The sequence below is a fragment of the Myotis davidii genome, unplaced genomic scaffold (assembly GCF_000327345.1).
Source record: "Myotis davidii unplaced genomic scaffold, ASM32734v1 scaffold600, whole genome shotgun sequence".
Classification (NCBI taxonomy): Eukaryota; Metazoa; Chordata; class Mammalia; order Chiroptera; family Vespertilionidae; genus Myotis; species Myotis davidii.
The window spans coordinates 232667-245507 of NW_006291976.1; the positions used below are offsets into that span (position 1 = coordinate 232667).

The 12841-nt window shown below is 37.5% G+C and overlaps 1 protein-coding gene across 1 annotated transcript in view; it reads left to right on the forward strand.

Annotated features, from left to right (window-relative positions):
* CWF19L2 (CWF19-like 2, cell cycle control (S. pombe)) overlaps positions 1-12841 on the forward strand; it is an 87994-nt gene that overhangs the window by 23944 nt on the left and 51209 nt on the right. The window contains exon 4 of the mRNA XM_015565055.1: positions 8686-9335. Within this exon, the coding sequence (XP_015420541.1) occupies positions 8686-9335 (650 nt within the window). The remainder of the gene's footprint in view (positions 1-8685; positions 9336-12841) is intronic.

The window sequence follows — 12841 nt, forward strand, 5'->3', positions numbered from 1 at the left end:
GCTCTGAGCCCGACCAGGGGCTGCACCTAGGGATTGGGCCTGCCCTCTGCCACCCTGGAGCAGGCCTAAGGCAGCAGGGCGTTATCTCCCGAGGGGTCCCAGACTGAGAGAGGGCACAGGCCAGGCTGAGGCACACCCCCTTCCCCCCGAGTACACAAATTTTTGTGCACCGGGCCTCTAGTTTTGAATAATTAATGAGTTAATCTTTATTTTTCTTTTTTTGGACAAAATTAAGTGGGAAAGTATTTTTTTAAAACATTATTTATTTCAGAGGGGAAGGGAGAGGGGAAAGAGAGGAACATCAATGATGAGAGGGAATTATTGATTGGCTGCTTCCTGTACGCCCCCTACTGGGGATCGAGCCCTTAAGTGGAAAAATAAGTAAACTTTCAGTATCCATACAATATTATTTTAAATCGTATTTTAGTAACAGGAATATCTGTACATTTAAAGTTTATATGGCACATTTACATATCAGCTTATTTTAATAGCAACCATGTGAATATAGCAAAGTAGATGTTATTGCCCACTTCTGTAGTTCAGGGAACTAAAGCTTAAAGTGGTCAGGTTATTTGCTCTAGTTCTGTGAGCGGTAGTAGAACCCAGGTTTCTGATTTCTAGTCCAGGGTTAGTTACTCTAGATTCTTCATTAGAAGACTATACTTGTTACTATGTAGTTAGTAGAAAACTAGCTTACAAAAACTTGCTTACAAAACTCCTGATATTTTGTGTTCTTATAGATTTCCTCCCTCTTTTTTTTGGATTCTCTTTTAGAATCTTTTGAGTTGGAAAAAATGTCAAAGGTGGTTTAAATCAGCTGCCTTTATATTACAGAAAAAGAAACAAAGTTCCAAAGAAGATCTTGCTTAAGATTTTTAAACTAGTTAGTAGCAGCAGCAAGACTAAAAATCTAGGTTCCCTTGATCTTTAGTTTATTGCTATTTTAATATTATCCTGTCTTCTAAGAAAAATGGGGAATGCAGCACAGATTCATTTGGTTATATTTGGTCTATAATAATATAACTTAATTATGATGGGAGCATACATTTTTTCAGTTTTTTAATTTTTGACTTATAAAAATAATTTTATTTTTAAGTGATTTTAGAAGTAATAAATATTAATTCTGTTATACCACATGAAAAGTGTAACTGACATTTAATATTGAAATTTAGTTTCAGTAATAGAAGATGGTGGATTAAGCTGGCTAAGGAAGTCTTATCAAAGAATGAAGGAACAAGCTGAGAAACAGAATAGAAATTTTGAAGACATTGTAGCTGAAAGATATGGGGTGAGTATTCATATTAAGGAGATATGTGTTATTTTTGGAGTTACGTGGGAAATTAAGTTCTTTAACTTAGTGTTTTGTGCCATGAAACACTTTTGAATTGACTTGGTATTAAAGTTTAAATTTATATACTGTTGAAGCCATTTTCTGCTTTTCATTATTATATAAACTTATGTACCATTTTTATTGACATAATGAATATAAAACTTAAGTACTTAAAATTTAAGTGTGTGTGAGTTTAATGTAAAAATAACATTTTCTCATTATGAAGGAAAATGTAAATAATACAGGAAAGCCTCCATAGTATACCTTTGGAGATAACCATTGTTGAAATTTTGCTATATTTCAGTTTTCCACCCTAGACTTTTTACTATATTTCAGCATTTTGGAATATAACTGTTTTTTACAAGTATATACATATGTATATGTGTATGTATGTATGTATACAGGGGTGGGCAAACATAGGTTTACAATTGTGAGTACATGAAACAGTTTATTCTTGTATTATTTTTAATTATGAATTATTTTTCATAGGAACAACTGTCCTTTTTTCTTAATATTCTTTTTCCTTAATTTCTGAAAAACAGGTTTAGATAGTTGTAAGAATTCGAAAACATAGGCTAGCAAAAAGAAAAACGGAGAGAAACGTTATTCTTTGTTTAAAATAGGTAATCTTTGTTAATATTTTGACACATACCCTTTTTGAGATAAAATAAATTGTTTTATTAAATTAGGCTTATTGTTTTATTGAATAGCCTTATATATCCTGCTATTTTCTTTTTTTTAATATATTTTATTGATTTTTTACCAAGAGGAAGGGAGAGGGATAGAGAGTTAGAAACATCGATGAGAGAGAAACACTGATCAGCTGCCTCCTGCACACCCCCCACTGGGGCCGTGCTCGCAACCAAGGTACATGCCCTTGACCGGAATCGAACCTGGGACCCTTGAGTCCACAGGCCGACGCTCTATGCGCTGAGCCAAACTGGTTAGGGCTATCCTGCTATTTTCACTTACTAATAAGACATAATTGGATGTCAGTAAATATATTCATTTTAATGACTTCTTTTTTTTTTTTTTTTAAATATATTTTATTGATTTTTTACAGAGAGGAAGGGAGAGAGACAGAGAGTCAGAAACATTGAGGAGAGAGAAACATCGATCAGCTGCCTCCTGCACACCCCCTACTGGGCAACCCAAGTACATGCCCTTGACCGGAATCGAACCTGGGACCTTTCAGTCCGCAGGCCAACGCTCTATCCACTGAGCCAAACCGGCTTCGGCTCATTTTAATGACTTCTTAATTTTTAAATATATTTGAATGGTTTTACCTTATTTGTCAATTAAGAGACATATATATGTTTTTATTTTTTTTCCTCCTATTAAATAGCACTGTGCTGACCATTTTTGTACAATCCATTTTGTATACTTATCTGGATATCTTCTTAAGATGAATTACTGAAAATGAAATTGCTGTCCTTAAAGGATATAGACACTTAAAGTGAGATATAGGTAATTAATAGCCAAATTTCTCTGCTGAAAGATTGATCAAATTATACTTTTACTATAATGACATAATAAACAGATTTCTCTTTGCTTTTATTTTTATACATTTATTAATGAATTGAAATATTTTTAAATATATTTTCTGGCCATTAGTATTTTTAAGTGAATTGATTATTGGTAGTATTTACCAATTTTGCCATTAGGATATTGTTTCATTTAAAACCTTTAAAAATCTGTTTATATTTCTTTCTCTTGGTTTCATGTCTTTTTATGCATTTCTTTAATCTGTCTGTAATATATATTTGCATATAGTGTAAAGTAGACATCTAGCTTTCTATAAATCTTCAGTTAGTTGTTTACAATATGTAGAATGAATTATTCTTTCCCACTAATTTGAAATGACATATTTATTATATATTAAATTGTCTTTTATAAAATAGGTCTGTTCTTTTACTCTCAGATCTATTCTATTGATTTTTCTGTGATTTACTGGAATCAGTACCATCCTATATAATAAAACCCTAATATGCACATTAACTGAACTGCAGAACAACTGGTGGAATGACTGGTTGCTATGAAGCGCACTGACCACCAGGGGGTAGACGCTCAACACAGGAGCTGCCCCTGATTTGCATTGAGTGTCTGCCCCCAGAGAGGGAGGCGACCAGTGGTGGTGATCGGGGGTGGGGCCAGCCAGTGGGCGGTGCCAGGCCGCCAGCTAAGGTGGGTGCTGGGGTGGGGGGCTCTGATTGCCCCACTTGCAGATGGCCCTGATCTCTGGCCAGGCCTAGGGACCCTATCCTATATATTGGAAACAGTCTCTTAGATTTAAAATTTAAAACCTGGCAAGGCTACTCTGACACTGGAAAAAAAGGATAATGCAGCAATGACATGCATGGACTCTGGCTTGCACATTTTGTGGTCAGCCCTGATTCTGACACTTACAACTGTGTGACAAAGCCAATTACTTAACTTCTCCCTGCTTCCGTTTTTCCACCCATAAGATGGGGAAAATGGTACTACTGCCTCAGAAGGATCATGTTATGTACTACTTTTTATAATCAGGGCAAAAAAATGTATCTGCCCACACAACAGCAAGATGCCTTTCACCTGTATGAAAATTATGGTCACTGGTGCATTCAGCATCCCAGACTGTGAGAGGGATGTCTGACAGCCGGTTTAGGTCCAAAATCCCCCAAGGGGTCACAGATTGCAAGAGGACGCAGGCCGTGCTGAGACCCCCCCACCCCAATGCACCGGGCCTCTAGTATTGTTACAATTATTATAGTTTTTAGTAATCTGTGCACATAGCAAATAATTAGAATTTACTATGTAGCAAGGTCTTTTATTCATAGTTCAAAAATTAGCTTTTCATTTACAGTTGACATTCAATATTATATTAGTTTCAGGTTTTCAATATCGTGATTAGACATTTATACAACTTATGATGTGATCTCTTTATAAGGTTAGTAGCCACCTGGTGCCATACATCGTTATTACAATACTAGAGGCCTGATGCATGAAATTCCTGCAAGAATAGGCCTTTCTTTCCCCAGCACCGGCTTCCGGCTTCCCTCTGGTCCCCGGGACACAGGCTTCCCTGACAGCCCTGGCTTCGTCTGGTCTGATTAGCATATTACACTTCCGTTATTCTAGATTGCTCACTGTATTCCCTATGCTGTACTTTACATCTCTGCGACTATTTTTATAACTGCCAATTTGTACTTCTTAATCCCTTCCCCCTTTTTACCCATCTGGCAACCATCAATTTGTTCTCTGTATCAATGAGTCTATTTTTGTTTTGTTTGTTCATTTATTTTGTGTTTAGATACTACACATAAGTTAAATCGTATGGTATTTGTCTTTTTCTTTTTGGCTTATTTCACTTAGCATGATACCCTCTAGGTCAGTGATGACGAACCTTTTGAGCTTGGTGTGTCAGCATTTTGAAAAACCCTAACTTAACTCTGATGCTGTGTCACATATAGAAATTTTTTGATATTTGCAACCATAGTAAAACAAAGACTTATATTTTTGATATTTATTTTATATATTTAAATGCCATTTAACAAAGAAAAATCAACCAAAAAAATGAGTTCGCGTGTCACCTTTGGCACACGGGTCATAGTTTCGCCATCACTGCTCTAGATCTACCCATGCTGTCAGAGATGGCAAGATTTCATTCTCCTGTTTGATCATGGCATTTCCTTTAATTAGTGAATTTATATCTTTATGTCCTTTAGTTTTCTTTTTATGTTATTTTTTTATTAAGTTTTGATAGTGAGAATATTATTGGATTGTGACATTTTATATAATTTCTTAATACTTTAGAAGAGTTAATCATTGAATGAGGCATTTTGACATAGTAATTAAAAACTTTGGCTTTGGCCCTAACCGGTTTGGCTTAGTGGATAGAGCGTCCGCCTGCGGACTCAAGGGTCCCAGGTTCGATTCTGGTCAAGGGCCTTTACCTTGGTTGCAGGCACATACCCAGTGGGGAGTGTGCAGGAGGGAGCTGATTGATGTTTCTCTCTCATGAGTGTTTCTAGCTCTCTATCCCTCTCCCTTTCTCTCTCTGAAAAATCAATAAAATATATTTTAAACAAACAAACAAGAAACTTTGGCTTTGTAGTCATATGGTTCTGAATTTCAATATCATGTTTGTTACTTTATTGCTTTGTGACCTTGGCGTCATTTCCCCCACCCCATTTTAAAAACATGACTATTAGTATCATTCTCATAGAATTGTTGGAAACGTTAATAATTATTTTAGTGCTTTACATGTGCTAGGCATTGTTAAAATACTTGTGTGTAATTCACTTATTTAATACAACAATATAATTATTCTTGTTTTAGGAGGAAACTGAGACAGACACAGGTTAAATAACCAAGATTACATGGTCAATATGTAGATTTGAACTTAGGTATTGACCTTAGAACCTACTTAAATTATGCAAACAATCCTATCTAATAATAGACAAACATGGTAATTGACCATACCTTTGCTATGCCTCCCATTGGCTAATCATCATGATATGCAAATTAATTGTCAACAATGATGGTGGCTAATTTGCATACTGCAGGCAGGGTGGGACACCAGGAGCCCCATCCAGGCCCCTGTGTGCGACCCCAGGAGCCGCCTTGCCTGTGGCTGTAATCTTGATCGTGATGGTGATCGAAAAGTCGGGCCGCAGGCAAGGCAGCCCCCTGGGACCCAGGAGCCGCCTTGCCTGCGCTGCAAGTGAAGCAGCGATCTGGCAGGAGACTGAAGACTCCGGCCAGAGCGAGGAGCAAAGACCAAAGGCTCCAGCCACAGCGAAGACTGTGTCCAGAGCGAAGATGGAAGGCAGTGGCCAGAGTGAAGGTCTGGGTCCCGGGTGCCAGAGGAAAACTGGTGCCAGCAGCCAGGGGAAGGGAAAGCCTATTGCACGAATCTTTTCATGCAACAGGCCTCTAGTCCTATATAATAAAAGGCTAATATGCAAATTGACTAAACAGCAGAAAAACTGCAGAACCTGCTATGATGCACACTGACCACCAGGGGGCAGACGCTCAATGCAGGAGCTGCCCCCTGGTGGTCAGTGCACTTCCATATGGGAAGTGCCACTCAGCCAGAAGCTGGCTCATGGCTGGCCAGCACAGTGGTGGTGACAGGAGCCTCTCCCACCTCCGTGGCAGCACTAAGAATGTACAACTAACTGTTTAGACCCAATCCCTTGGGGGCCTACGCCTTTAGTTGGACATCCCCCGAGGGCTCCCTGGCTGCCAGAAGGATGTCTGACTGCAAGCTTAGGCCTGATCCCTGGGGAGTGGGCCTAAGTCGACAGGTGGACATCCACCAAGGGGTCCTGGACTGTGAATGGGCGCAGGCCGGGCTGAGGGATCCCCTCCTCTCGCCCCCACCCCGAGTGCACAAATTTTTGTGCACAGGGCCTCTAGTGTAATATAGTAAGCATTGGATAACTTGTGGTAATTGCTGTTTTGTTGTCTTTATTTATCATATTTTATTGACTCTGATATTTTTGGCAGTTTTTGGAAATTATTTTTTTTTGGTCAATACCAGGATAGGATAGTTTGTGAATTGAATTCTGTACATAGAATTATTTCCTTATAATTATTTTTAAAATTGATCTTTATTCCATATTTATAGCATTTAGTTGTAGATGAGAAGTTAACAATCTTTCTTTTGTGTATAGGTAATGTGTTACTTATTTACCTACTCCCATCTGTTTACATGCCTATGCTTACTCCTTCTTTCCTCTGATCTAGTCTTTTTTAAGAATTTATTTTTATGTGAATTTTGAGACTCAGGAATTAGGGTTTTTAATGCATGAGTCTTTTTTAAAAAATTCATTTATTGTTGAAAGTATTACATATGTCCCCTTTCTCCCCCATGACCTCTCCCAGCCCGCCCCTGCCCCCCAATATAGGCCTTCACCCTCCTATTGTCTGTGCCCATTGGTTATGCTTACATGCATGCGTACAAGTCCTTTGGTTGATTTCCTACCCGCCCCCAACCCTGCCTTCCCTCTGAGGTTTGATGGAATGCATGAGTCTTTTTATGCTTCACTTTCTTCCTTCTCTGTGGATATCAGATAAGCACTGTGGAACTGGAAAATTAGCTAGGGAAATTTTCTTTTATTATTACATTTTGTTAGTATTTTTTTCTATCTCTGCTCTTTCTGCAAGTATTAGTACATGCATGTTAAATTACCTTAGAATTAAGTGTCCATGTTTCTTTTTCCCTTATAACGTATCTATTTACCATCTTTTCCTAACTGTAGAGAATTCCCAGGCTAGTGTTGAATTCACTAACTTGGATTCCATGCTTTCTATTTCTCCATGCACTGTATCTGCATGCTTATAGACACAGTTTTTATTTTCAAGTCTTTCTTGTTCTTGAACTCTGCTTTTCACATAGAGTTTGTATGTTTTAGCAGTGTAGCAACCTCTTGAATCTCAGTAACAGTTAAGAATTTTTAAAAAATTATTTCTTAACTATTTCTGTATTATGTATTTTACTGACTCCTTTTCAGTTCCAAGATTTCTTTTTAATTTGGTAATTTTTCATTGATTAATTATATTTTAAAAGTATTTATTTTTGCGTAGTATATTAGTTTGCTAAGGCTGCCATAGCAAAGTTCTACAGACTGGATGACTTAAATAACAACTTATTTTCTCACAGTCTAGGACAGGGTTGGGGAATGTCCTGTCCGCGGGTCGTATAAGGCCCGTGAAATCATTTGGTCTGGCCCTGCCAAGGTATTAGGGATGAGTTAATTAAATGTTTGACCAAATATAGCAGGCTAATTTTTAAGCTGATAATTTTGAATGGCCCACAAATGACCTTATAAATATCCAAATGGTCCTTGGCAGAAAAAGTTTCCTTATCCTTGGTTTAGGTCGGAGCATGGAAGTCCAAGATGTACATGTCAGCAGGTTTGGTTTCTTCTGAGGCCTCTCCTCTTGGCATGTAAATGACTGCCTTCCAGCTGTATCTCACATAGTATTTTCTCTTTGTGTGCATCCTGGGTATCTCTGTGTGTCCACATTTCTTCTTATAAGGACATCAGTCAGATTGGATTAGGACTTAACCTAATGACCTCATTTTTACTTAGTCATCTTTTTAAAGGCTGTTTTCCAGTGTGGTCAGATTCAGAGGTACTCTTGGTTAGAACTTCAGCATGTGACTTTGGGGGGGTGGGGGTGGGAGAGGATGCAATTTAGCCCACATTAGGTAGGATGACCATATTTTTTTTTTTTTTTTACCTCTTTGTTGGATTTTTCTTTCATTGTGCTAAATAACAGCGCATCATGGCCCAGTAGAATATGGGATACAAATCATTGAACCTTTTAAAATTTTATATATCTTGTTTACTTTTTCTCCTTTTTAGTCAATGGAAATATTTCAGTCGAAATTAGAAGAAGCTGAAAAAACTGCATCCACAAAAGAAGACTGTAGACGAGAACGCTGGAGGAAGCCAACGTATTCAGATAAAGCACTGAGTAGTCAAGAAAGTAGAAAATCAGACTTGACAAAATATAATAAAAGTTCAAGGGATAGACATAGTTCAACAGATATTACAAAAAATAAAGATAAGTTTTATGGTGATGAAAAAAATAATAGATCTGGGTCTTCAGAAACATATAGAAGAGACTCCAATTCAAGGCAAAGTCAAGAGTTTTCTTCTCTTGGAAATTTGAGACCTAAATTTATAAGGCCCTCTGATGATGAACTGTCATTTTATCACATGGGCAGGAATGTTGAATCTAGTTCACCCTCAGCACTGGCCACTCAGGGTTCTGTGCGTTGTGGTTTTCGAAAACCGACAGAGAACAGCGAAGAAAATTTATCATCACGAAGTCGCTCTGCTGAGAGAGAAGGAGAGAGGAAACATTCAAATCGAAATCCATTGGAAACCAGTCACAGTGTTGACTATCAACATATCTCAGAAGACGGAAGAGAGAAATCACACGATGAAAGCTCGAGGGATGACTCTCCGAGAAAAGAACATCTACAGGACACAAAGTCTTCATTTTCAGGGTATTTTGTCATTTGTTTTTAAACCAATAAATTAATATAAAGTCCAGAGGATTCAACAGACTGAACTGTATTTTTAGAACATCAGTTATTAACTAGATGTGAGTTGTGATCTTTTGTTTCTTAAATTTGATGGACAAGATATGTGCATTTAACAATTCAGTAGTTTCGTTTTATGGATTGCCTTTCATTTCACAGTTTTATTTAACAAAAAAGCTGGAAGAATTCAGTAGCTATATTTGCTTAAAATTTGTTGCTTTTTTGCAACCGAGTTAATCTTTTTAAATGGATATGCTACAGGAAATACTTTGGTGTATTTTGTTACTGTTTCCATATTACTTTCAAAGGAAATTATTCCATTGTTATGAATAATTATAATTTTAAATATCGCATGCCTACTAGAGGTCTGGGAGACTAAAGGAAAATATATTGCTTTAGCCCAAATAAGAAGTGACAAAGGAATATGAAAGATCCTGCACAGGGAAGCATGATTGTATGGTGTGGTTTTACAGAGGAAAAAAAAAAGAATCCACTTTTGATACTTGATAGGTTTTAATACGAATGTTAGAGTTTTCAGAGCAAAATATAGGTCAGATAGTGGTTGTATCTGTAATGATTAGGGAAATAGGTAGTATTTACTGGTTTTATTATTCTTGTACGTATTATTATGCTTACATTTAGGACTGGGTTAGTAGAATAGGAAACTCAGGTAGAGTGTAATCAGACTTAGGAAAACTTGATTTAGCATAGAGGTAGGCTCATAGGAGATAACCATAAATAGAAAATGAATATCCAAGGATAGTGACTTAATTATACTCAAATGATCATCAAAATATGTTTTAAAATACCACCCAATGAATGTGACACGAAAGGAAGAGGTTTTAGGCAATAAAAGAATTCCGTGGTGGCAGTAGTAGGTTTAAGCATTGTGTTCAGGGTCATGAGTGGTAAATCATTTTTGTTAATGGAGGAAAGCAAACTACAAGATAGAGAATTCAAAACCACGGTTATAAGGTTTTTCAAGAATTTTCTAGAAACCGCCAATAAATTTAGTGAGACCCTCGAGGATATGAAAAAGGACCAACTAGAAATTAAGCATACACTGACTGAAATAAAGAATAATATACAGAGATCCAACAGCTTGGGCGCTGGTTCAAGTCAGAGCTTTGCTCCCAGGAACCAAAGGAGGAATCTAGTTGTGTTGACTTTATAAACATGGCAGGGATAGAGAATGCCTAAGGTTGTGTGCATGTATAATTGTCCAGGCTTACTCCAGGTTCTCAAGGGGGTAGACTACTCCAGTTTTCAGTTGCTAAGAGGTACATAAATGTGAAGATACTTATAAGTATAGGTAGTTAACTGTTATAGTATTTACATGCAAGGAGTGATCGACTCTTCTGGGATAAGATTAGGAGGAATGGAGTCCCGGAAAGTTGTGGAGGGAAAGGTAGAGAGCTCTTGAAGGAAAACTCCTTAGGCAGTAAGTGGGAAAGGGCAACCAACATGGAGGTGGGGGTGGGGAAAACATGGACAGAGATGGAGTGGTATAGTTCAGGATTTGCAAATAGTATTTTGGAGGGTGGATGCAGTAGCTACCTGAGAGGAAGGTATATCTCTTCCTAGTTTTTGCATCTTTAAATTCTGTTAGAATGCTTAGCACATATTGGCCCCTCTATTGAATGAGAGGAAATGGTAAGCAGATACTGCAAATATTGCCTGTTTATCCTGTAAATGGCTCCAGAAGCATGTTTATGAATTAGGCAGTATCCTATAGTGATAGGGAAGAAGTATCTCAAGGATTTAAAATAGATCAGATTTGGATTTTAGAAAGATTCCAAGGTGGTGTGAAGGTTAGTTTGGGAAATGGAACAGATTTAAGGCTGATATACTGGTGAGGAGGCTATGGCTGAGAGACAAGCAGTCATGAGCCAGAGGAGTGAATGTGGAGGAGAGAAGGAGTTTGACTCAGTGATGAAGCTTTTCAGTCTGTGGCCTCTTGAAAAGACTTGGTTACTTATCTGTGCACCAGCTCTAGACAGTCTTAGTTAAACTGTTCTTGAAGAGGCTTCACATTGGATTTGAAGCATGATGAACAAAGAACTGATTGGAGGATTCCTCTTTGACTCAGTGTTTGGCTTTCATTGGCAAAGGGACTAATCATTCTTGAGCACCAGTTTCAGTGCCGTGTTTGGACTGTTTGTTTCTTTTATTCATTCAAATTTGAAAGAAGTATCTGGTCTGAAGGGGAGGCTATTTTTGTATCCGAGATGTACCTTGGAACTTAATTAGATACATTTACAATTTTTTTCTGCTATTATATTTCTGTAATGATATTACTGCAGTTGCAGTAATTTATTCATTATTGCATTTAATTCAATAACGTGAAGGTAAATATTAGTCATTTTCTCAATCGATAGCCTCTGAGAGGTTAAGACACATGATTGATCATAAAGCTAGTAAATGGCAGAATCCATGTGAATCTGACTGCAGAACTTCTTTTCTCATAATAGTAACAGGGATTTCTAATTTTTGAAGGGATGATGGTGCAAGATAGTGATTAGTGTTGTAAAGAAAAAGCTTTTAGTGCTTCACGAAAAGCTTGCATTAGGAACTCTTAGAATTTAGTAATCTGTTTTTAGGTATGTAGACTTTTATTTTAACCCATATCTGTTAGTAGGCATGAATCTGTTCACATTTGATTTAGTTTATTAACATCCTAAAATCTTTGTCTTCAAAAGGAGGTGGACAGATGGATGCCTTTTGGCCTTCATTCTTCTGATCCTATCAAGCACGCTTGCTTGGAGGATGGCTTATTTTTCGAAATAACTGAACTCATTAAGAAATCCTATATGTACTGTGTCTAGATTATGTGAGCATATACTGGATTAACAGAAAGGATTAGAGAAATATTGGGGAAACCACCCCCTTACTCATTTTATTTTTCCTCCGTTTTTTTTTTAATAAATCTTTATTGTTCAAATTATTACAGTTGTTCCTCTTTTCCCCCCCATAGCTCCCCTCCACTCAGTTCCCACCCTACCCTCTGCCTTTACCCCCCTCTGTCCTCATCCATAGGTGTACGATTTTTGTCCAATCCCTTCCCTCACCCCATACCCCTCCCCCCCGCAAGAATAGTCAGTCCATTCCCTTTCTATGTCCCTGATTCTATTACAATCGCCCGTTCATACTGTTCATCAGATTATTTATTCACTTGATTATTAGATTCACTTGTTGATAGATGTGTATTTGTTGTTCATAATTTGTATCTTTACCTTTTTCTTCTTCTTCCTCTTCTTAAAGGATACCTTTCAGCATTTCATATAATACCGGTTTGGTGGTGATGAATTCCTTTAGCTTTTCCTTATCTGTGAAGCTCTTTATCTGCCCTTCAATTCTGAATGATAGCTTTGCTGGTTAAGTAATCTTGGTTGTAGGTTCTTGGCATTCATCACTTTGAATATCTCTTGCCACTCCCTTCTGGCCTGCAGAGTTTCTGTTGAGAAATCATC